At 38.4% G+C, this 26,708-nt stretch overlaps 1 protein-coding gene across 3 annotated transcripts; it reads right to left on the minus strand.

Annotated features, from left to right (window-relative positions):
- On the minus strand, positions 1-26,504 carry WTAP (WT1 associated protein). Of its 3 annotated transcripts, XM_060167311.1 has the most exons (8): positions 26,196-26,488; positions 19,580-19,617; positions 16,167-16,222; positions 12,873-12,931; positions 11,713-11,840; positions 7,807-7,985; positions 2,695-2,849; positions 1-1,279 (listed from the first exon to the last, which is right to left on the minus strand). In XM_060167311.1, the coding sequence occupies exons 2-8, from the start codon at positions 19,607-19,609 to the stop codon at positions 696-698; spliced, it is 1,191 nt and encodes a 396-aa protein (XP_060023294.1). In that variant the 5' UTR covers positions 19,610-19,617; positions 26,196-26,488; the 3' UTR covers positions 1-695. The 3 variants fall into 3 exon arrangements, with proteins under 3 accessions (XP_060023294.1, XP_060023295.1, XP_060023296.1); XM_060167313.1 differs by lacking the exons at positions 1-1,279; positions 2,695-2,849 and adding an exon at positions 6,756-7,589 and having other exon boundaries at positions 26,196-26,504; XM_060167312.1 differs by lacking the exons at positions 7,807-7,985; positions 11,713-11,840; positions 12,873-12,931; ... (1 more) ...; positions 19,580-19,617; positions 26,196-26,488 and adding an exon at positions 7,247-7,800.
- Between the last annotated feature and the right edge of the window lie 204 nt (positions 26,505-26,708).

Genomic DNA, 26,708 nt, shown 5'->3' on the forward strand with positions numbered 1-26,708 from the left:
TAAGGAGTTACAATAAAAATCTTTATTTAAGTTTGGTCAGTACAGGTGAGATATACTGGAGTCACAGAGCAATATGCATTAACAGGATACAACAATTCATAAAAACTGAGTAACTATGCACACAGTTTCTTAAACATTCAGTCACCTAAAGAGAAAATGCACAGATGTATGGTGGAAAAAACTGTATCTAACACTGAAACTACTATAGGACTCCTTCAACAAGTCCAACTTTCAGTGATAAAACTACTGTACTGGGCAGACCTGGCAGTCATAAACCCACAGCTATGCTAACAAGTCTGAACGGTGCGTAAGTACAATAACAGCATGAATAAGAATGCCCTTACACAGCACAGGTTCTAGGATAGACACAGATTTAAACAGACATCATTGTGTTACACTTTAAGGAAAGGTTTCCATTTACAACTTCACATTAACTCATATAAAAATAACCTGACCCTACACAAAATGTCCTTTTAGCAACATTCAAAGTAATTAACTGTTACAGTTTCCAAAGTGGCAGAGGTATTGAAGCAAAAAGACAAAAAAAAGGAAAAAAAAGGAAAAAAAGAAAAAGGGAAAGGAAAAAAAAAAACACCCACAAAAAAGGCAAATTGTGACAAAAGTATGCGTTAATTTTCTGGACAGTATCCTCTCCCAATTAAATGACACTGTATAAAAATTTGCTGGAAAAATTTTTACAAAACTGAACCCTGTACATTTACACTTGAGTCCAAGCCATTCTGAACGTGGCGGGAACCCGCAGTTCGGTTACCTTTCCCACTCACTGTTTTCTCCTCTTGAGGGTCATGATTGGAGTCTGTGTCATTTGAGTGGTGTGTGACAGAGTTTTCACTGCCCGTGGGAGAGTCTACACTTTCATACCCCGCACTGAGTTGGTTTACGTAACTACTACCTCCTCTGCCAGTTCTCTCCTCCGAGCTGTTGGAGGCCTTATTACCATTCCCTGGTGAAGAAGGGAAGTCATCTTCGGCTGTGTCCCCCTCCCTGTGAAATCCAGACCCAGACGTCCTCTGCCGGGAGGAACTGCCGTTACTTGGTCCGTTGGCCAGACGACTGCAGTCTTTACCTGTGGCCTCTGCCTGTCCTACAGGCTCAGAAGATGTAGTCCTGCTGGTACTCGGGCCTGGGGCTTGAGACTGCTGCTGTTGGTACTGAGCCAACTGCTGGCGCGTCTCCTTCAGTTGTTGCTGAAGAACTAGAATGGTACTCTGCATACCCTCTACTTCTTCGTCAAGTTGAATGATGAAGTCATTCAGTTCTGTGCAAAGGAGAGTCAAACCTACTTTAATATCTCTTTTAACATATTTAAAAATATTTCTTAGTGCCTGCACAAAGCCAGGCAATCAGTAAATGTTTAAGTAAACAAATACAATTATAAAATCACAAGAGTACTTTAAAATTTTGCTTGGAATGTTAAAATAGCCATTCAACAATGAGTTTGTTTTGGGGAGGAAGGCAAAAGCTTAAAATAAATATATTAAAGTAACTAAATTTAAATTTATTCAAACTACCTAGCCACATAAAACTGGTCACAGCCCACAGAAGCTGCTCCACGTCTGCTGAGCTGGGGCCTCATGTCCAGCCCCTTACTCCTCATCCTCCGAGCCAATGTCTCAGCTCCACAGCAGGTTAGCCCCTGGGGAAGTGCGGTCCTCTACTCTAATACTCCAAAGAAGCCTATGCAGTCATCAAGGATTATCCCCCATCCAAGAACAAAATTCAGAGAAAATAACTCTTGAAAACTGATAAAAATACAGATGTCTATTAAGTTCTAAACAAGCCTTGGGGGTGGAGGGGGAGTTCATTTACTACTATACAAAACCTCCTATTTACTATATTTATAAATAGTGAGAGCTAAGAACCATCACTTTGAAAAGGCAGTTTTAAAGATATTGCTTGACTAGCGACCTTCTTTGCAATTAACTACAGTTTGCAATTAATCTAATCTCCAGAGCTTGGGTATTTTTCTTACTACTAATCTTCCTCACAAAGGAGAAATAGCATGGATGAAACTATACTTGCCCAGCGAAAAAAGAGATGGCGGCTGACAAGTTGCGTTTGTCTTAGCAAAGAACTATTACATCTTATTCACTAAATAGGATCTTAAAAGGTAAAATCAACTATATACTTTTATTTATTTATTATTTTCTATTTTTTGCCGTGCCGTGCGGCTTGCAGGGACTTAAGTTCCCTGACCAGGGATGGAACCCGGACCCGGCAATGAAAGCACCGAGTCCTAACCACTGGACCACCAGGGAATTTCCACAATCAATTATATATATTTTCAGATCCCTGGAAATAGCCAAATACTTCCAAGATTTACACTTACAGAAACTGGTTGAATGAAGATATTCCCTCTTTTAAGCACTGAATATAAATTTATATAGCTACATAATACAACAGCCTTTCTATCTTTTGCCAAATCCCACCCCTAAAAAACAAAAACTTCCTATGAAATTTGCACAATAAACAATTCAGGGGCTGGGGGGGGAGGCTGAGGGGACCGCTAAGATTAAATGGCTTTGTTTGCTAACTCAATTGGAAATATTTCACTTATAATTTTATAGAACCATTGGCAGAGATGAGCATATACACTCTAATCTATAATACTCATGCCTGGCAGTATTTTAAAGCCAGTGCAAACTTAACCAAACTTTTCAAAAAACCCCTTACCATCCTGACTGCTTTTAAGCTCCTCACTATATTTCTTCTGTAAAGCCAATTCTGCTTCAAGTTGTGCAATACGTCCCTGGGACAGCTGCCTTCCAAGCTCTTGATTCTCCTGGATAAGCATTCGACACTTCGCCATTAACTTTTTGCCTGTTTGGCTGTAAAGGAAAGAGCCATTCATCACAAAATGAAGACAAAACTCTCTACAACCTTCTTTGCTTGCAATTATTACAACGATAGATGTAACACGTACAGAACATAACACTATGTCACAGCAGATGCCTCCCTACAATTACCATCTTCTTTTTGGAATACATCCATCTTGTACATTTCAGTATTTTGCCAATACAGCAGCAAAAATTTTAAAAACCTAAAGAAGAAGTACCTAAATGGCCACTTTTTGTTTCTATTAATAACTGATTCTGAAATCTATTTTTATCCCAAATTATAATTTGAAATAGAAACAGGCCAGTTAATTAACACACATTTTAGATATACAGTATTAGTAAAGCACTAAGGTACTTAGCTTTATGGAACAGAAAAGTTCTTGAAAGGGTAAATGTAACATCAACCTCAAATGTAAACTTCTTTAAAATACCTAATATATAAAAATCAGCACCTATAAATATATAAATGAATGAGAGTATATTTATTCCTGCTAGATCAGCATTTTTAAGGATGCCTCTTAATAGGCAGTTCTCACAAGAATGTTTATTTACTGCATTAAGTGAGGCCTGTTCAGTTACTGTTTTTAAAAAGCCTTCAGACTATTCCTATTCACCAATCCCTCATTTAATTTCATATGATATATATACTTTTGAGCTGTCTTAAACTGGGATGAAAGTTTTTGAAATTTTAATATTGGTATGTGGTGAAGATTTTATCCATGTTGAAAAGATTACTCTTAGGACACAAAAATAAGGTTGGAGTTACTTATCATAAATAATGCAAATATGTAAGTGTGTGCCAAATTAGGAGTGCCATACTTTCAACAAATTAGTTACCAAGTGCTAGTGCAATGTACTATAGACCTGTGCATATACACAGTAATTGCAAAAATGCAATCAATGTTCATCCCCTATATTACTATTAAGGATGAGATGAATTTGAAGTAGTATATCAGGCAAATGAAAGCCCTATTAAAGGAGTTAAAAGAAGAAAACAATAGAAAGTGTCAGCAAAAAAATTCTTTAACCAGTAAGGTCATTCTGAACTTTACTCCATCACAAGAATATCAAACTGTCCCTATCCAAGTTTCAAAGGTAACATCACAATTATATACTTAAATTAGAACTCTTTAAAAGTGATTCTTTCTATTCTTATTAATGAGGCTAAAGAAAAGCAGTGAAGTTTTATTGAGACACTGTTACTGGGGCTTTTGGTTGCATTTTTGCAATTGCTGTACACACACTTTTTAAATGTTTTAAGATGGGAGCACTTTGTAAATGTTTCTCATTCTTTGGCTCAGTGTTGCAAGGTTCTTTTATCAAGAGCACATGTTCTAACCCAATATGATTCAAGCAAAAGTTTTTAATACATTTTCCTTACACAAATCTCTGGTAAAACCTGGGGTACCACTGTGCAAAGGAGCCTCAGATGAAAACCATGAGTTAGCATGTGGTAAGGGTTTTTTCTCTACATGGCAACTTTATTAGCTGATATTTCTGTTCATTGTTATTACAGCTCCAGATATCCCCCATTTCCTATAAGCACCCTGACTTTAGTCTCTAGGGAACAAGAGTTTACAAATCAAATGAGGAATAAGAAACACGCACCATCATCTAAGACAGGGGCATTCCTTCCACTTTACTGCCTATGCTCCCACAACACTGCTTTCTTGCAAAGTATATAGCATCAGTGTTTACCAACCTGAGAAATCTTTTATATGAATTTTTTAAAACACAGACAATAGTAAAATCAATACATTGTGACCTGACTTAACCTCATATAAAGTATCACAAATTCTAATGCAAAAAAAATTCATTTATGAAGTCATGCCTTTTTATAAATGCCTGTTCTAAAATAATCCTACCACTTCTAAACTTAGTGATCACTTTAAAACAAATCTTCAAAAAACTGCTGTTCTTTAAACATTCTATAATTTTACTATGTCATGTAAAATTTGTGTTGTGTTCATCATATCACAAAAGATGGTAAGAATCCAATTACAAGTAACTTGTCTTTGGAATCATTTTACCAAAAAAAAAAAAAATCTAACTCATTCCTAAAAATCAAATAACCCACAAAGAAAATACAATAGGAAATAATTTAAGAGAATGATTTATAAAAAAGAACGGACACTGTACACTGCTTTGTCATCAAGGGGAAGGGAGACAGGGTATTCTGAAGAGGTGTACACACAAGTACCTAAATGTTTAAATGCAAACTGAAAACTGTCAAAACACTGCAATATATCCCCCTAACTACCCTAAAATATATGCACTGTCACATGTATGAAATATTTTAACTAAAGTGGACAACATAATTCATGAGATCTTTCTTAAAACAGAATAAAAAAGTGGAAAACAAAACAAAACCCACATAACCCATTCTATTTGAATTATTCCAGACAGAGTATTGATTGAGGACTATTTGTTTCAAATTAATGATGTATTTATACCACCTGATGAACTCTGGCTTATAGCCTACTTTTTACAAAATAAAAACCCATTTATAGGTAATTAAAGTAAATTATGATTTACTAATACAATGAAAATATTATATAACCATTAAAAATGGTAAGTAATTTAAATATAGTAAAAAATGGGAAAATGCCCAAGGATAAAGTGGGGTGGGGAAAGCCCTGGCACAAATCATCTGTATGTATGTATACATGTCACATTTGTTTAAAATCAACATACATATATATAATTACTGTATATGCACACAAATTATCTTAATGATACCCAAGAAATTTAAAAGTGCTTACTACTCCTGCGGAATTGAACAGGGAAGGGCAAGGTCACACCCAGGAGTAAAACTCACTTTTCACCTCCACTTTTCTTTACACTGTTTCAATTTTATACATTAGCATGTGTTACCTTATTAATTAAAAAAAAGTTTTTAACAGTAAGAAGAAAAAACCCACTTCAAGGTGACTGTTACCTAAGTGGCAAAGAAAGATGCTTGGCTAAATTTGAGTACATGTTAATGATACCTTTTATGAATTATTTCCTGACCTACTGAGAATACATAGGTCTTCTCTACTGTGATCTTAAATGGCATAACATATACACAAAAGCCTTAAATCGGGCACAAGAAGCCAATTTCAAACAGATTTGGTTACTTACCCTCCAACCCCCACAAGCAGTGAGAATTTTAGAAGCGATTTCTTGCCGTGAAGTCACACAAACCACTTCTCCAGCCCACCCTCTGCCCCACAACCAGTTCCCTAAAGCACACACATACAAGATACTTACAATTTATTTGAATGATTAAGAGAGAACTTAAGTCACCCTTGTTAAAACTGCACTTAAACGTTGGGGCAATCTGGAACATTTATCTTCCACTCATCTTAGACTCCATTATCACCAAGTGAAAATTCGAATTGGTGACTTATAGAATGATCTGACGAAAAAATTCACCTCCAGGATTGGATGGAAGCATGAAGAAAATAATGCCTCATTTATCTAAATGATCAAATGAATTTGCTAGAAATGATCACTATACCTTGTTTTTTTTTTTTTTTTTTCCAATTCACAAAATGTCTCACTTAGGCCAGCCCACAGTTCCAATACATTCTGTCCCCAATCTTCTGGCAGGCACCCTGTGAAGCTGTCCCACATTAATGTCTACTGCAATATCCTGGGACAAGGTGTCAAAAAGCAACAAGTGTCAAGTCTCCTTGTCTTTTATGATACCAGCTGGAAAAAAGTAGGTCTTTAAAAAATGAGACACAGAGCCTTTTCCTTCACTTTGAAGAGCACAGCAACAATTTTTTCGAAATCAATCTGCTCTCACAGCCCCCCCAAAACCAAAATGTTAAAAGTACAACAAAATCATCATAGTAATCCTTGAACTTAAAAAACAAAACAAAACCAAAAACAAAACAAAAAAAAAAACCAACTATTTCAAGGCACATTTAATTTAATATCAAGAGTGCAATACAAAAGGCCCAAATACAATGAAGGAACACATTCCCCCATTAACACCAACGACAATGCTCTTTCAACATGTGCCTGTTGAATGGAATGGGGATTTAATAAATTTCACTACTGAAAAAAATAACGCAGTGAGTCTCATCACAGCTAATATCCTTATACAATCTAGTTGTGAAATGAATGTTTATAATGCTTCAAACAGTTTAGACCTGAAGTTTGATACCACACCTTCATTATTTGTACAGTCCTCAATAAGATTATCTACAGTATTAGCAACCATTCAAAGAACAAACCATTGAGTAAAACCACATTGATTTAAGGCTCAATCAAGTAATATGGAGCCCCAAACTAAATGGTTAAATATATGAACTACTTGTACTGACATCTATTATTTGATTCTCTCATGACTATTAAGTTGGTTCTTAGCAAATAAACCCTTTAAAGGCAAAATTCACCTCATTTGAGTTTGACCCAGAAGTTCAACAACAATCACGAAGTCCACAGTCTTATTGGCAAAACTGATATACAGTGTCTCTAAGTCACTATGCTCAAGGTTAAGAGCGATGCATATTCCATCTTTACATTTACTGGAATTTTACATGTTCAATTCATGATTTTAAATCTCTAGGTTTTCATTCCTCCAAACTGTCTGAAGACACAGTGTGCCACAGACTTAAGACTTCTGTTTCTCCCTCTATTTTCTTCAAACAGAAACACTTCTCAAGTGTCTACATGTTCTAGAAGGGGAATTTTTCGGAGGTGGCCACTTCTTCGGAATAGTCCGACGCCATCAGGCCTCTGAAGCAAGGGGAGGGGGAAGAGAAAAAAGCTGAAACACAAGGTTCATCTGGTAAGTTTTACATTACCCATTACAAGCTGGATAGTATAAGAATGTGGCTTTTTGGCTCAAAAAGTCTGAGTCTTGGTGTGGAAACGAGTACTTGGCTGTCCCACCACAGCTTTCTCGTAGTGGGACTGTCAGGGAAGTCTTGACTGGGGAGTATGATTTGTTTACCTATCAGGCGTAAACTTCCAGGCACTCAGTTCATTTTGGGCTTGTTCCAGTTTGTCTTTAGTCTGTTCCAGTTCACCTTTCATTTTTAGGAAAAACAAGTTGATCGCTGGGTCTACCATTGTTGATCTCAGTTGGGCAACGCTAGGCTGCTGGACTTGCTTGAGGTACTGGATTTGAGTCTGTGCAAAGCAAAAAAACACCAATTACTACCAAATCCAAGGAAACATACTTAAGAAGAGATAAAATCCCTTTCATTCACTGGATTTACCAACTTGTTTGTTAAGTCCTTTCCCCCCTTGATCATAAAATCCTCTAAAAAAAGTACAAATTAAAAACAACTATTTGGGAATTCCTTGGTTAGGAGGGTCTAGTGGTTAAGAGTCAGTACTCTCACTGCTGGGGCCTGGCTTCGATCCCTGGTCAGGGAACTAAGATCCCGCACGCCCTGCAGCCAAAAAAGAAGAAACCACCCCCCCCCCCACGAAACTATTTAAGGTTATCCATGTAGAAATAAAGGCCATTTGATTGCACTCCGTATTTAGAAACTTCAAATATAAGGAGACTAACACGTTGGCAACCAAAACAGTACAAAAATCAATCAATCAATCACTGTTATATTTACTAAAAATGCTGATGCCCACTGGGGAAAAAAAGCAAAGTTTAAAATATTACTTATGTAAGTAAATCTGTGCTTATGGGAAATTAGTCTATACACAAGTTCCCTAAAAATACACCAGGTTACAAGGTTATAATTTAAAACATATTTGCGTTTCTAAATTTAAAAATGTATAGTACTTACATATTTACATGAGTTGGCATTACAGCTTTATAAACAGCACCTTAACCCAAAATTAAGCATTTTTTCCCCCTCCAAGTAGATTTGAATCACAGCATTGTAAGGCTGGAAGGTGACTGACCTGGTCCAAACTGCTTATTTTTGAGAGATTAAATAAGCCAACTGTCCAAGGATAGTTAGTTCAGTGCCAGTACTAAAACCAGAATTCTTGTTCTCAAGCCTCCTGACTCCCAATCTAGGGCTTTTCCCACCATACCAAAACCCTCTGCTTACATATGAAACCTTCAACTTCAACTTTGGTTGTACTATTTACTAGCACACTAAAAATACATTTCTAAAATATGAGATACAGTGTATCATCATTAAATGCATCACTTTCTTCACACCCAAAGTAGATCTGGTTCAAGATCCTGCTCCACACTAAACCTTAAACAGGACTGAAACTAGGGCTTCCCTGGTGGTGCAGTGGTTAAGAGTCTGCCTGCCGATGCAGGGGACACGGGTTCGTGCCCCAGTCCGGGAGGCTCCCACACGCCGCGGAGCGGATGGGCCCGGGAGCCATGGCCGCTGAGCCTGCGCGTCCAGAGCCTGTGCTCCGCAATGGGAGAGGCCACAACAGTGAGAGGCCCACGTACCGCAAAAAAAAAAAAAAAAGGACTGAAACTAACATTTCCTAAGCAGCTAATTTCTACCATAAAACATACAAATATAGTAGGATACATTTAGTTAGTATTTCACTGAGCAAACAGAACTATTTTTTCCTCTTTTAGCTTAAGGAATTTTAAAAGTAACTCATTTTAAACCAAAAAGTACACCTATTTATTCAATATAATGCAAGCTGCTGAGGTAATCTAACAGGAATAAAGCATGCCATGTAACATATAGCATGTACCACTATCACTAAAGAAAACACTGCCTCTCTTACACGAACATAGTTACTAGTATTTAGATTACACAGTGAACGGCCCTCATCTGCTACACATAAGCTTGCCATTTCCTTGTGTTTGCTCCTGCTGCCCTCTCTGCAAAACTTCACTGTGTTCTAACTGAAAAAGCAGTGAGTTCTTCGGCTGGCCTGTGCAGAGAAGAGCTGTAAAAAAATGTGGCTGGAAAAAGTTAGGTTCTACTTGGAAAAACTCTTAAATATAGGTTGAGATGACAAAAAGGGTGATGAGGCATCACCAAAGGCCCTGATTAGGCATAATATGATCAAAACTGCCAGTGTATATGGAATGGCTGCAGAATCACTGAGATGAGTCAACAGCACATACTATCTAGGCAAGTGTTAAGAAGTATCTGGACTAGAATGTCAAGAATAGGATTCAAGAGATAAAAAGAAATCAAGATGCATTGGTTTTATGAGACATTATCATCAGCACCATCCATTCACACTCTATCTACCAGGTGCTAGCACTCTGAAGGTAAGATTCATCCTTTGCATGTGTAAGCATCTGGCACAGTGCCATGTTAACAGGGAAACCTAAAACTATTAATGAGTAAATGGTAGAACCTAGAGTCCTAAATATCACAAAAAGAAAGAATTAAATGGTTTTGAGACTAGGCACTTGAGAAGTAGTACTCATGCCATTAGACGTGAAAATCCTAAGCAAAAAAAAAATTGAATGGGATGGGTGGGTGTTACAGAAAAGAAACAAAAACAAAAACCCTATATTCAAAATGTTGGTAAGACTTCTTGGAACCAGGTATCTAGGTTAAAAAAAAAAAAAAGCCAAAGGTGGGAATGGTCAATAGTTGAAGTTAGGGAAAGTAAAGGCATATGAGTGCTGAGAAAGAGAAATTTCTTAATACGTTCATTAGTGACTTTACAGAAAAAATATCAGTGGCAGTGCAGATGGAAACTAAATTGGTAGAAACAAAAGGAATGGTGAGAAGATAGAGAAAATAACAGAGGCTACTCTTTAACAGGTAAAGAAGTCATTTTGAAGAAGTGAATGGGACTTCCCTGGAAGTCCAGTGATTAAGACTCTGCACTTCCAACGCAGGGCACAGGGGGCGTGGGATCAATCCCTGGTCGGGGAACTAAGATCCCACATGCCGCACAGCACAGCAAAAAAAAAAAAGAAGGAAAAGGGACTAAAGACTTTTGTGGAAATGTGGACAACAGACAGCGTCTGCACAAGAATAAGGATTGTGATTAAGCCCTAAAGAACATTTTATTGGTGAGAGAAGAAACAGAACTGTGACCCACAGATTATTAGTCTCCAGTGACCAGAATATTGCCTTATGCATTAGATTTTAATAACTATCAAATGGAGATTACACAAAAAAATTCAGGAAAATTTCAGCTTTTAAGATGAGAAACAACAGGGAATTCCCTGGCGGTCCAGAGGTTAGAACTCAGCACTTTCACTGCAGGGGCCTGGGTTTGATCCCTGGTCAGGGAACTAAGATCTCGCAAGCCGCGCAGTGCAGTCCAAAAACAAAAAACCAAAGAAAGAAAGAAAGAAAGAAAAAAAAAACTATTAGGAACAACAGGAATAGAGCTGCCCCTATCTTATATAACTGACATATACAAACACTAAAAGAAAGGGCTAAGACTGTCAAAGACAGCATAAAACTGACTCTAAATTCAACCCCAGAGCTAAAGGATCAAATATATCATTAGATTTCAGATCTATGTACACATGGCAAATAGTACGAATGAAAGATTAACAATTAAAAGACATGGTAGAAGTTGATGATACTAAGAAAAATAACTTTATGCAGAAAGGGGTAAAGACAGCAGAGGAGAAACTAATCAGACGGCTTGCTTAGTAAAGACTAAATGCTGCTTATACCCTCAGATATCAGTTACTTAAAGACAGCTGAACCAATATGCTAATTCTTATAAATCATGGAGATTTCAGAGAATAATTTAAGATTTTTGACTTCTTGGCCACAGAAAAATTACTTTAAATCCAATAATGAAAGGTTATCTAACAAAATTTTACATTTAGCACATTTAAGCTCAAAGCATTTCTACCTTAACAAAATGTGCATCTATAATTCCTATTAAGTAACAAAATTAGCTTAATGTGAATTAATACATGTCATCATGTGACCCAAAACCCAATTCCTCAAAAAGACTTTAAAACATTTGAAATACTTACAGTACACTCCTGCATCTCTTGCTCCTTGGTTGCTAGTCGCATTACAAGAATGTTTTCCCTGCGTGCAGACTCTTGCTGTTGCTGCTTTAGTTTTTCTTCAGATTCCCTTAAGCCAGTTACATCATTAGCTGATGATTAAAGGAAAAAAAACCCCAACATCATGAAATATAATTTTCAAGATCAAACTGAACTAACCAAAAGAAAGTTCTGATTGCCTTTGAACAGATGATAAAAACCACGGTAACAAGTTTAAATCTTTACTTTCTATTCTACCAATGCTTCTGTAACAATGAAATCTGTTCCTGATCATGAGTGCTCTTTTAGGAGTTAGTGCTGTTATACGGGTCCACAGCCACTTAATGCTAGACGGGATTACGTTGTTATGGTCTAATCTGTTGCCAACAAACACCAGGAAACTTCGTTATTTGCATTTGTTTATACTATGAAGTATTCAGAAAGTCCTGATTAGTACCGTTTTTAACCTATTCAATATAAACATGCCCATAACTGCAGAGACAATTACTTTAAGTTTTCATAATGTTCACAACTTCTATGGATTATACTATAATCATAAAATAATTGAGATTTTAGGATATTAAGCTTTCTGAACTTGGAGAAGTGTACTGGTTTTTATACTCACAAATATTATGTTACTCTAACTCAGTGAAAAGTGACAAAGACTAAATTGGTCTGAAGACTAAATTGTATTATTTTTAGCAGATGTTGAAAAATCCATAAATACATAGCTGTATCCTATTGTTACAATTTAAGCTATCATAAATTTAATACTGGTTGCTTCTCTCTTCTAGAGTAATAACTCATGCTTCACTTGAAATTTCTCTGTGGAAGGGACACATCAAGGAAAGTTTCAAGTAGTTGTGAATTTCCCTATCTATGCTCTCTCGGAACCTTCAGTTAAAAGAGAAGTGCTATTCTAAGATTATTGCATGTTGGTCTTCTCCAATGACTGCGAACTCTTCAAGAAGAGACAGCATGTCTCATTCACCTATTTCTTAGCACCCAGCATAGTGCCTGGACAGAGTTCCTCAATAAAATGCTTGAATAAAAATTACTTAGTAAAACCAGTTATCCTGTGCTTATAACAACAATCTAAAAGGCAATAGTCACATAGTCTTTAGAAAGCTAAAACTCAAACTTACAGTTAAGATCTGTGTACTTGCCCTCCAAAGCTTGTACATATGCTTCATATTGTTTCCACCTAGTACAAAAATAAATCCATATTAGTTATGTTTAAATTGCTTTTATTAAATATACTAGAAAACCACATCCATAAGCTTTAAATAATACTGAGAATTCCACTGCATGAATTTTAATGTCTCTTCCATTTTGAGATAACCAGAAATCTAGTTTAACCCATAATAAATGAGTCACTTCAAAATTATTCCTTCTCAACTTACAGGAGTTAGGTAAATGGAAATACAGAGAAAAGTGTTCCCTGCTGAAAATACACCAAGCAGTGTTCCCGTGGGTCAGATCACACACCATACAGGACTTTGTATCACTGATGTTCAGCATGTTGCCTGGATTATGGAAGCTGACTGAAAAACTTAACCGTACTTTTCAGATATGCTCTCCACCTCAAACAAAAGGCATTTAAAAAAACATGCCTAGGGACTTCCCTGGTAGTGCAGTGGTTAAGAATCCGAATGCAGGGGACATCGGTTCGAGCCCTGCTCCGGGAAGATCCCACATGCTGCGGAGCAACTAAGCCCGTATGCCACAACTACTGAGCCCACGCTCCAGAGCCCGCATGCCGCAATTACCGAAGCCTGCGTGCCTAGAGCCTGTGCTCTGCAACAAGAGAAGCCACTGCAATGAGAAGCCTGCCCACCGCAAAAAAGAGCAGCCGCTGCTCGCCACAACTAGAAGAAAGCCCGTGCGCAGCAACGAAGACCCAACGCAGCCAAAAATCAATAAAGTTAAATAAAATTTAAAAAACATTAAAAAAAATTTTTAAGTGCCTGATTATAAGGGACTGAAGGTTATCTCGGCTCTTACATGAAAATACCACGTGATTCTCTCAAAGTAACAACAACAAAAAAAAAGTGTGGGGGGGAGAGAACATACTATTTTTCAAAAGCATATCTAATTAGCAGAAACAACTTCCATACATGCCATATGCCATCAGGACCTTTCTTCATTATATTCCTCTACCCTCAAAATATAGGCCATATTAGCTGCTCTTGGCAATTACTGCAGTTAACAAACTTTCCCCAGTCTTACATTTAAGCAACTGCTCCTGGAAAGTAAGCTGTCTGCCACCTTGCTTACTTAAGAGCTGTTTTCAAGGTGCTCTTCAGTTACAGCTAATTAAAATTTACTTTGATTTTAGAAAATATTTTTATAATCTTAAAACCTCTGACAAGTTTGCTGTGAGATTTATTAACATTACAACACAATGAACAAAAATATTCCATAATATCAAGCTAATCCATTCTACATAAAGACTAGGCCAAGGGCATGCTCATTTTTACGGCCTCTACAACCTAGGACACAAAGAGGAGTTCATTCAACATTTTGGGATGAATAAAGATGTTTTGTGGAGGTTATATAAGAACTATTTATTTTAGAGGAAACGAGAAATATAAAAGCTCAGGGACTTCCCTGGTGGCGCAGTGGTTAAGAATCCGCCTGCCGATACAGGGGACACGGGTTCGAGCGCTGGTCCAGGAAGATCCCACATGCAGCAGAGCAACTAAGCCTGTGTGCCACAACTACTGAGCCTGCGCTCTAGAGCCCGCGAGCCACAACTACTGAAGCCCGAGTGCCTAAAGCCCATGCTCCACAACAAGAGAAGCCACTGCAATGAGAAGCCCGCGCACCACAATGAAGAGCAGCCCCTGCTCGCCGCAACTAGAGAAAGCCCACGTGCAGCAACGAAGACCCAATGCAGCCTTAATTAAAAACAAACAAAAAATATATATATAAAAGCTCAAACCACAAACATCCTCATCAAGTAGAAAAAAGAGACTAAGTAGCAGTTAATTTAAAATCACAAAGAGAATTAATGAGGAAAAAACCTACTTAAAAGTCATAAATGAGAAGTCCCTAAATAAATTAAACTACCTCAAGAATATAAATTGCACATGATTTTTAAAACCTTAAAGGTAATTTAACATAAAAAATTGTTCCTGATTTTTAAATTAAGATTATAGTACCGATTTCTCCCCCAACAGTTAAATCAAGAGACGGCACATACTAACCAGAGGAATTATCTAAGAAAGGATAAAAGGCAAGGAGTGTACCATATCAGAGGTACAAAGAGAACATCAACAGTATATCACAAGCGTCTACATCAGCAGGAAAGGGCAAAAGTATTTTAAAATACTAAGTATTTAAATTTTATGTGCAGGAAAATGAAGGTATGCAATAGAAAAACTTCTATGCATGAGATTACAGTAAAGGAAAATAAAGAGCATGTCTGCAATAGAGTGTACCTAGTTAAGTAAACAAGGGTGGGAAATTATCGGGCTCTAGGAAACAATGGAGCATGTCATCTGTGTTTCCCTATCTTATAAAACCACCTTTTCTCTCCCCAACTTCCACTCTGTTAAATTTACTCAGTTCCTCAAGTAAAAATTCCTTGAAATTTCTAGAGGAAAAAGTTCAATGAACTTGCAGGTTGCTCTGAAATATTCATTTTATTTTTATCTAAAAGTTACCTCGTAAAAAACTTACCATAGTGATAAAATGCAAAAAGAATATATGAAAGTTATAAAATACAAAACATGCGTGATCCCATTTTCTGATTTCTTACATTTGAAAAACGAATAATATAATGCTGTACTTGACAATCTGCTTTAGTAAGACATTTTAAGATAACCACAGAAATTCAGAGCTGGAAGTCATCTTTAAAAGTAATTTAATCCAACTGCTTTAACTTGCAGATAATAAAATGAAAGATATATAAAGTTAAATGAGTTGACCAAGGTCACAGTTATGAGAAAGAGTAACTCTGCTTCACCAGTAAATAATATATTTCTTCCACAACGAGAAGAATATCCTTAAGGAGTACAACTTTTCCATGTTACACAGAAAAGTAAAAAAATTAACTACATCAAAACAAGTCTATTCATTTGGTAAACTGAAAGCTTCCTGAGAACAGGGTCTTTCCCCATAGCAAGTTATACACATGAAGTACAAATGCTTTTAAGTTAAAGTTCTGAATATTTGCCCTCTACAAGAAAAAAAGTCAAGTGACCTATCAGTCTAGAAGTTACCCAAGCTAGTGCTTTAGTTCTTTGAAGTGTTATGCTTTCCCCAATGTTTATATAATGAAGAAATAGGCCGTAGGAAAGAGGTTCAAAAAATATATTAAATGATTTGAGGATGTATTAACATTAAAAACAAAACAATACCTCACATAAACACTATAGTACAGAATCACAACATAATGTTCTATAGAAAGATTATTTGGTAAAAGAACATTTTACCTGAGAATTAATTCATCTCGTGCCATAACTTTGAAGTCTGTTTCACTCAGTCGAACCTATAAAGAGAATTATGATACAAACTAAGTGCTCTTTCTTAAGGTTTTAAATATTAAATACCACTGGCACTTATATTCTTATTTTTATGAAGACAGGATCATACTTTTAATCCCTCAACTGCTGGTTTCTGTTATTAGGAATCCCCTTTTTACCAAAGACACACAAAGCTCCTCCCAAAAGGAAGCCTGTACTGAAATGTCTGAAACTTAAATGGCTCAGTACATACTACGACGTTTTTTAAAAAAAAGTCTTGGGCTTCCCTGGTGGCGCAGTGGTTGAGAATCTGCCTACTAATGCAGGGTACACAGGTTCGAGCCCCGGTCTGGGAAGATCCCACATGCCGCGGAGCAACTAGGCCCGTGAGCCACAACTACTGAGCCTGTGCATCTGGAGCCTGTGCTACACAACGAGAGGCCACGATAGTGAGAGGCCCGTGCACCGCGAGGAAGAGTGGCCCCCACTTGCCAGAACTAGAGAATGCCCTCGCACAGAAACGAAGACCCAACACAGCAAAAATAAATTAATAAACTCCTACCAACATCTAAAAAAAAGTCTTATTTTTTGGAACGAAGTTTTTAAAAGGTGGACTATTTGTTATCTTTAAAACAGGTATCATTATTAGGAAAATGCAAATTAAAACCCAATAAGCTATCATTACACCCTATTAGAATGGCTAAATAAAAAAATAGTGGTAACACCAAATACTGAGTGAAGATGCAGAGAAACTGAGCCTTCATACATTGCTAGTGAGAAAGTAAAATGGTACAGCTGCTCTGGAAAATAGTGTGGCGAATCCTTTTAAAACTAAAAATGGATGTTCCATGCAACTCAACAGTTGCACTCTTAAGCACATATTCCAAAGAAATGAAAATTTATTTTCACACAGAAACTTGTACACAAATGCTCACAGCAGCTTTATTTGTAATAGCCAAAAATTGGAAACTACTCAGATGTCTTTCAACAGGTGAACAGTAAACTATGATACCATGAAATACAGCAATACAAGAAACAGACAACTGACATATGCAACAACTTGGATAAAGCTGAAGGATATTATGCAGTGTGAAAAAACTCAAAGGATATGTAATACAGCATAATTTCACATATACGACATTTGTGAAATAGCATAATTTTAGAAATGAAGAACTGATTAGTTGTTGCCAGGGGTTAAGTTAAGAATGGAGTGGGAGAGGATGGATGTGGCTATAAAAAATGGCGTAAGAGAGACTTGTGGTAATGGTTCAGGTAACTATTTTGGTTGTGGGGCTGTTTACATTAAGTTACAAGTGATAACACTGCATAGAGCCACACACAGAATGCACGCACAACCAGGGAAGTCTGAATATGCTCTGTGGATTGTACCAATGTCAAGTTCCTGGTTTGGATATTCTTATGCAAGATGTCTGACAGTTATGCAAGATGTTAACGCTGAAGGAGGCTGGGTAAAGAGTGCACAGAACCTCCCTGTACATTTCTTTTTTTATAAAGTTTTTTTTTTTTTTTTTTTTTTTTTTGCGGTACGCAGGCCTCTCACTGCTGTGACCTCTTCCTGTTGCGGAGCACAGGCTCCGGACGCGCAAGCCCAGTGGCCATGGCTCACAGGCCCAGCCACTCCATGGCATGCGGGATCCTCCCGGACCGGGGCACGAACCCGTGTCCCCTGCATCGGCAGGCAGACTCTCAATCACTGCGCCACCAGGGAAGCCCTAAAGTTTTTTGTTTTTTTTTAAATTTATTTATTTTTGGCTGCATTGGCTCTTTGTTGCTGCACATGGGCTTTCTCTAGTTGCAGTGAGCAGGGGCTACTCTTCGTTTCTGTGTGCTGGCTTCTCATTGCGGTGGCTTCTCTTGTTGCAGAGCACAGGCTCTAGGCATGCAGGCTTCAGTAGTGGCATGAGGGCTCAGTAGTTGTGGCGCACGGGCTTAGTTGCTCTGCAGCACGTGGGATCTTCCTGGACCAGGGCTTGAACCCATGTCCTCTGCATTGACAGACGGATTCGTAACCACTGGGCCACCAGGGAAGCCCTTTCTTTTTTTTTTTTTTTGCTGCACTGGCTTTCATTGCAGCGCGGTCTTTCTCTAGTTGCGGCGAGTGGGGGCTACTCTTCCTTGTGGTGCATGGGCTTCTCATTGTGGTGGTTTCTCTTGTTGCAGAGCATGGGCTCTAGGTGCACAGGCTTCAGTAGCTGTGGCACATGGGCTCAGTAGTTGTGGCTCGTGAACTCTAGAGTGCAGGCTCAGTAGTTGTGGCGCTCGGGCTTAGTTGCTCCACGGCATGTGGGATCTTCCCAGACCAGGGCTCGAACCTGTGTCCCCTGCATTGGCAGGCGGATTCTTAACCACTGCGCCACCAGGGAAGCCCCCTCCCTGTACATTTCTTTACAACTTCCTATGAATCAGTAATTTTTTCAAAATAAAAAGTTCTTTAAAGTGGGCATAATATTCTAATGAGATGAAATTGTTTTGCAAATTGAGAAATATTAAATGTTTTCTCTATACCAAAAGAAGACTGTAAAGCTGAGGCACCTCTCCTAATTTAATATAAAATTAAGTCTTATTAATTTCCCTTATAAGATATTAAAACATTTTTCTTTATAAAAATGTTTCAAATTGTAGCATTTACCAGTAACATGTTACTATCAGAAAACAGAAAAGGGAAAATCATTATACCAGAATATATTAAAAGCCTAACAGAAAGCACCCAGTAATTCTCAAGACTGTTAAAGCACTTGACCCCAAAACTTAGGACAGAAATTTCCGTAACATTTACTATTTAAATTGTCCACTTAAATATTCACTGGTTAATAAGCACATACCCCTACTTTCCCAACTGAATTATAAATACCCCTTAGAAACTGTTATTCTTTTGTAACCTCTTTTGTGTGTGTGTCATAGTGACTAAACTGAAGAAAAAATGGGGAAAATGAGACTAGAAAATAAAACTTCAGAGGAAATGGTAGAATGTAAGAACCAACTAGCTGTAAACTGTTTTGAAAAATATGGAAGTGGTTCTGCATTACAACCAAAGGGATTTAAGTTAGGAAAAAAAGAAAATAAGTAACTTATAGGGTCTTGTAAAATAATCTCTTATTTTGACATTATTTGTAGTTATATAGCTGGGAATATTCATATGATAAAGGCTACAAGTTGACCATGGGGATGTCATTATTACAAAAGTTTTCCAAAGGCTGAAAATATTCTAAAATATATTACATATTAGATACAACGTCTCACACATTATACACCCATGATGCTATTAATATAAGGCAAGGGAGTAAACAAAAGCAAACAATATGGATAGTGCCTTCAACTCTATTAGTCAAAAGAAGTGCTTAGAAACTGCTGAAAAAACAAACCTTTTTAGGAAGAGGTTCCTCGTTGGTCATCTTGAATCCTAGAAAAAAGGAATAAAGAGAGGAAAGTCAATTGATTTTCTTCCAGTTAAGGTAGGAAGAAAAAAAGACTGGCTTTTTCAAACGAATTTATTACTGAACTCAGTTATGACCAAATCATTCGGTTATTTTTTTAAATTAAAATAAACCTTTTAGGAACGAAATTGAGTTATTTGCAGTGAAGTGGATGGACCTAGAATCTGTCATACAGAGTGAAGTAAGTCAGAAAGAAAAACAAATACCGAATGCTAACGCATATATATGGAATTTAAAAAAGCGGTGCTGATGAACCTAGTGGCAGGGTAGGAATAAAGACGCAGACGTAGAGAACGGACTTGAGGGCACTGGGTGGGGTGGGGGGGAAGCTGGGATGAAGTAAGAAAGTAGCACTGATATATATACACTAGCAAATGTAAAATGGATGGCTAGTGGGAAGCTGCTGCATAGCACAGGGAGATCAGCTCAGTGCTTTGTGACCACCTAGAGGGATGCTCAAGAGGGAGGGTGGGAGGGATGCGCAAGAGGGAGGGTGGAAGGGATGCTCAAAAGGGAAGGGATATGGGGATAAAATGTATACATATAGCTGATTCACTCTGTTGCACGGCAGAAACTAACAACATTGTAAAGCATTTATACTCCGATAAAGTTGTGAAAAAAATTATATACCTCTTAGACTAGTTTTAGATTTACAGAAAGGCTGCAAAGATATTACAGGGTTCCCATATACTCTGCACCCAGTTTCTCCTTTGTTAACATCTTACATTACTATTGTTATTAGGTTTTTTTTTAAACTCTCTTATAAAAAAGTTGATCATTCTTTGTAATGTTGCCACAAAGGATTGAAAGAAATATAATCAACCACTGGACCACCACGGACGTCCCAAAGAAATACAATTTTTCAATGCATTCTTACAATTGCCCTGTGAAAGACAAATCTGGCAGCAGAAGTAATAGGTTTGTGCTGAAGTCCGATACTGGCCTCAGGCAGTATCTCAGGCATCTTGTTGAAAGGACAGAGGAAGGGTAAGACCAGTTGCTAAGCCTTTCCTTTTACAGAATTAACATTGTTATAGTAAGGTCAAATCTATCATCCTCATGATAATTCATCACTACACAATGCAGGTATGAAGGTATTTACACCTTAATAAAAATATCCCTACATTATTTAACTTCATGTCACAGAATAATTTGTATCTCAAAATTAGCTTCTTTTATAAATTTACATAAAATTCACTTAATCCTGTTGAAAAAGATTAATGACAGAAATACTCTCATTAACTTTATTATGTTTACTGAAAAGACTTGTGCTATTTCCTAATATTCAAATTTAACAAAGAGAAGCTAATTTAAAGTTATTCCTAGGTATCCTTTCTAGCAGCAAAGTCATAAATGTTCCCTTACATCTTAAACTTTCTTTTTAGTTTATTTTACCTGCCCATACTTACTACAAATTCCAAACAATTAAATAAGTAGCCAGTAAATAAGTCACAGAGATATAATGTACAACACAGTGACTATAGGTAATAATACTGTATTACGTAGATTTGAAAGCTGCTGAAAGAGTCAAAATCTTCATCACAAGAAAAAAAGTTTTGTAACTACGTATGGTGACAGATGGTAACTAGATTTATGTGGTGATCCTTATGCAGTGTATACAAACATCAAATCCCTATGTTGTACACCTGAAAATAACATGTCAATTATACGCAATAAAAATAACTTAATCAAAGAATTTACAGTGTAAAACTGAGTTTTAAAAGCTACTTGCCTTCTTGATGAATATCTGAGATTCCTCAAAAGGAGATGATTTTCAATACCATTTTTTATATTACATACAATCCCAATTCAAATATTCTAATCATACTGTCACTAAACTCTGATTTTCAGATTAGGTACACTGAGTTGAAAAAATCAGTACATTTTAAGGAAAAAAATTATATATTGATCATATCATAAATTAACTGCCTTAATTCTTCCCTCTTTGATAATCTTATCATTAGATGTAAAACAAAAACCTGAGCATATATCATTAGTTTCTGAGCTGATGGAGTTGATCAAGTCTCTATGACCAACCAACACCTATGAAGACATGACCATATTTCTATGATTTAAAAATCGGTATTTTTTCTCTGAATTGGCCCCTGCCTACTTTAGCCCCCTTATCACCCAGTTTATAATCTCTGTTGCAAGTTATAGACAGCTGCTTAGTGACTGATTATCCTAACGTGACTCTAGAGTGAATCCAAGAACTTGGAAACAAACGCTCACCATGTTCACCTCCAGAGGCCTGACTACTTATATTTTAAAATGGTTTTAATGGGCATTCACTCCACTAGACTGCAACCTCTTGGAATCCACAACTCAAGTTTAACATTTTCTTTGAACTTCCCATTTGTCCAATGCTAAATAGTAGGTAAATATCAATAACGTACTAATAACGTATTAAAATGGTACAAGAAAATTTGAGCCATTTGAACTTTTAACATACTTAAATAGTATATAAATGTGTACCTATATGTCAGTCTTCTGGTTAAATCCTTCTAAAGGCTTCCCATCTCAAAACTGTGCATGTGGTACATATACACAATTGAATATTTCTCAGCCATAAAAAAGAATGTAATAATGCCATATGCAGCATGCGGGCTTCTTAGTTGTGGCATGTGGGATCTAGTTCCCCCGACCAGGGATCGAACCCTGGCCCCCTGCATAGGGAGCCCGGAGTCCTACCCACTGTACCATCAGGGGAGTCTCCTATTTTTGTCTTTAAGCCCCACTGCAGAATTCTTGGTGACCTCCAATTCTCAGAATTCTAAACAGCAAGTTATTTACATTTTTAACACTGGCTTATGTTCTCTCTCCTTTTAAAAAGCTTGACGCTGGGTAGATTCTAATAACACACTGCTTAAAGAATACCTACATTTTCTTTATAAAAATAGATGTTTAAATTTGTAATGTAAGTCAGGGATAAATCCAGGTTTTGTATATGTTTGCGTTTCACATGTTGACTCTCAATCACAAGTCACTCCACATGTTATGGAATATGTGACTTGGGAAATCAAAGCATAAGCATTTAGTAAGAAATTCCTCCCTTATCTTTAGCAGATGAAAAGTCAATCTTTGCTTGAGATTTCATGATATGCCACAACAGTTAAATGGACAGTGTGACAAAAGGCAAATTAGAAACAGGCTTAAAATTTGAAAGCATCAACATTCAACTATTTAATCAAAATAGAACCTGGTTCTCAATTCTGACTCTCCCACTGCACATGTGCTGTGAAATTTATTACTCCCCAGGGCAATTTTTTTTTTTTAGCACAACTGACAAGCACAATACCATCTAAAGTTAATTCTACATTCATAAAGACAATGGATATTCCAGGTTCTTAGAACAAGCTATTTTCATATCAGAAAAACAGAATGACTGAAATATCATTTGGAGTTGAACCCTGAGTCTTGAAGGGAAAAAATGAATATATACCCAGTGCTATGAATCACTTATTTAATAACCACAACTTCTACAGTCGAAGTTAGTTTCCATTTTCCAGATGATGAAAAGGGTTATGAATCATTAGGTGATTAGCTCAGATTAAAACAGCTACTTATTAAAAAATGGGGGGGGTAGAGAATGCTAGAGAATTAGCATTAGCTAGAGAATGCTAGAATTCTAGAATGCTAGAATTCTCTAGTATTAGCTAGAGAATGCAGAAAAGCAAAATAGAAAAAAAGCAAAAATTGACCAATTTGGCTACCTTTTAGCAAGTTTAAGAGGACTGGCTAAAACATGGTTTTATGTTTTATGTAAAGTTTTGTTATCCATGTGGATAATTCAGAGGTAATATAGCTCTTAAGTTTAGACCGTCAGAACCACCATCTACTCCTGATGCCTTTACACTGAGAAACACTTTATGATGGAGAGTTCGGTTTTGGTAGGCTAGGAGCCTAGCATCCCAGATCTCAGTACTTCTCTGGCTCTTAGCATTATGATCCCAAGTTATGCAACTCAGTTCTCCCTTAACAGAGAAACAAGTACCAGCCAACACTTCAGTAAGAAATCACCTACCTTGCTGAAACTCATCACAACTAAACGTAAGAAACTAATAATCTGACACTGTATTAGCCTAGGCACTGTAGTAGAAGTGTACTTGTTAGGAACTGGAAGACCAATTTTTCTTGACTATGTATCAGTCATGTGATCTTGAGCAAGTCACTTTCTCTAGATTGCAGTCTCCAAATCAGCAAAAAGAGGATACCAGTTTTGCCTGCCCCACAAAGTGCTACAAATGTCAGTGTTTTAAGTGCCATAAAAATACTATACAAACAAAAGATATTTCAAATAAAATACTAACATTAACATAAAAGAGAATTTTAATGTGTATTTAGGAAAGATTAAAGTAAATTCCACCAACTACATTTTCAAGAGTTGAGAATGTTTATTTATAGCACTGAATCTAGCCTGATACACCGCCTTAATATCTAATGGGATATACTGTTATAGGAATATTGAAAAGTTTTGCTCTAGTAAGCTTAGTAATAGAAAATACTTAGATGCAGAAAAATGGAAGGTAATAAAAACAAGAATAAAACCAAGTACTATCTACATCTTGCTTTGCAAAAGCAAAGCAACAGAAAATTTTTAAGAGCAAGAAAAATATTTTTTTTCAAGAGCAAGATAATGTACAATTGAATGAAAATGATCAAGACCTCTAAACAAAGAATATTTTCAAGGGAATTCTATATTACACCTATACATACATACAAGAGTGTAACGGACTCTGAAAGCTGTAATGTACTGTACAAATACAATTATTACAACTCTCATCTCCATGCCACAAGGCTGCTACGGATTTTCTGTATTATACCAACCCATTTCTGACAAATACTCAAAATTCAATCAGGAAAGCTATATATTATGAAGTTCTATAAATTACATGAGCTAAGTAAAAAATAGCAGTGCCTGGGATACACTTTTATCAGTACTTTTGTCCTTTGGGAGTTAGAAATTTAGGTAGTTTGCCTAAGTTCCGCCACTGAGAAGTGAAAATACTGATCTCTTAGCTATAGCTATCTGCTTAAGATAACGTAAAATCTGAACGCACTCTAGGAATACAGCCACCAAAACCCTTGAAATTGAACCTCCTCTTTATCACAAGCCCCAATTTCTTTCCCAATTTCTAATGCACCGCAATTTCTTTCCCCAACTTGCCTAATCAGATGCTACTAAATGTCATGTGTACATATATAACATTTAGGCATCTTGAAAAGATTTTCACGGTAGCTTTATACGGGGTTTTAAATGTCTACAACATGTTTATCTGTCACAGAAGTCTTAATGGTCAAAGTTTTTAAATAAAAAACCCGGTCGATTATCACTTTGTTGTACACCTGAAACTAACAACATTGTAAATCGACTATACTTCAAAAACAAAACAAAACAAAAACCCGGTAGGACTTGTGGTGACAGACGCGTGACTTCCACGTATCCTCCTCAGCAATGGAATTAACTAAATTCTGAGAAGGAAAACTACATGGACAACTCAGGACTGTAACATGATCATGAAAGTATTTCTTTATCTTTTTAAATCTCGGACAAAAGAATCGTTTCTTGCTTTATAAACACGGTTATTAAGGATTTTAACACAGTCCTCTAGGATCAAATATCCAACTGACTTCATCAAAACAAACTTGGACTTTTCCTATGTGCTCCCGTGAAATATGGTTTAAAAAATTAATAACAGCCTTACAGGGATCCGAGATGAGACTCTAAAATTTCACGAAAACCTCTAATTCAATAAATAATTTTTCTCTTTTTAATTCAGAACGCATGCCATCATTTAAAAATGGAAGTCCACAAGACAACGCAGCTGCAATATTAAGCTACTGCGCGACGTGCGATTTGGTCAACGAACGCTGCTTTCCTTCCCCTGCTGAACTCATTCGTGCCGCCAGTCCTCGCGCTCCGGCCGAGGTGGGAGCCGGCGACACCGGGGCGGGGACTGGACGCGCACCGAGAAGGCGGCCTCCGATTGTCGCCCGCCCCGCGGGAGCGCCCACCTAGCCCCCGGGACCCTGAGGACGGAGGTAAAATGGCCTCGGGGTGGCGGAAGTGTCCCTGCAGGCGGAAAGGCGGCGCGGCTAACGGGAGGCCGGCGGGCCCGGGAACTCCGAGTCGCCCCCTGTGCTCCGTCCGCCCCTTCCCGGGCCGGGCGGCCGCGCCTCAGCCCTGGGGACCCCGAGATCCTCGCCGCCGCTCCGGCGAGCGGCCCGCACCTACCTCTCCTGACGGAGGCCGCGCCGGCGCCGCCCAGTCACATAGGCTGACCGCGCTACCCGCTCGCTGTCCAGGCCGCCCGACCCCGCTGCCGCCGGCCCCCGCGCTCCTCCTCCCGCCACAGCCCCGGCTCTCCCCTTTATTTGCAGGTCTCGCTGCCACAAAATGGCGCTGAGGGAGGAAGCGAGGTCCCGTCGCCCCACCCCCTTCCCGCTCCTCCCGCCGCCCCGCCCCGCGACGCCGCCGGCGCCCGCCCGCTTCTTCGCCCCGCCCGCTTCTCCGCCCCGCCATGTTAGCGCCCGGCCCACTCACCGACCAGTTGTCTCACGGACGCGGCCACAGCTTCCCGCCCGCCGGGCCCAGCCGCGGGGAGGAAAGGCGAAAGGAGGGCGCCCGCTGAGGGCCTCGAGTCGCTACAGGAGGAGCTGCGCCTGGTGGCACGCCCCGCGGCCGCTGAAGCGCTGCGACCTCGGCGGGGGCGGGGAGGGAAGCGGGCCTCAGGGAGTGGTGAGCCGCGAGGTCGCAGGTCAGCCGCGGGGCATCACGGGAAGGGCGGCGGGGGTCGCGATTGGCGGCGCCGGGTGGACGCGCTCCCCGGGCGGACAAGCTCGCCGGGCCACCTGCGGCTGCGGCGCTGCCTCTGGCGGAGGAATCTGGGCGAAGGCGGCGTGTGATTGGCTGTCCTTTGGTACAGCACCCATCTGTGATGCTTCCGCGCGCTGTCGGCAAGGTGCAACCTTAGGAGCGACGCCGTGGGCGGGGAGTGCGAGCAATTGAGGCTTCGTGAGCCCTTGCTGTTTGAAGTTCTGAGAATTTGGAAACCGA

This window comes from Lagenorhynchus albirostris, chromosome 12, assembly GCF_949774975.1.
Source record: "Lagenorhynchus albirostris chromosome 12, mLagAlb1.1, whole genome shotgun sequence".
Classification (NCBI taxonomy): domain Eukaryota; kingdom Metazoa; phylum Chordata; class Mammalia; order Artiodactyla; family Delphinidae; genus Lagenorhynchus; species Lagenorhynchus albirostris.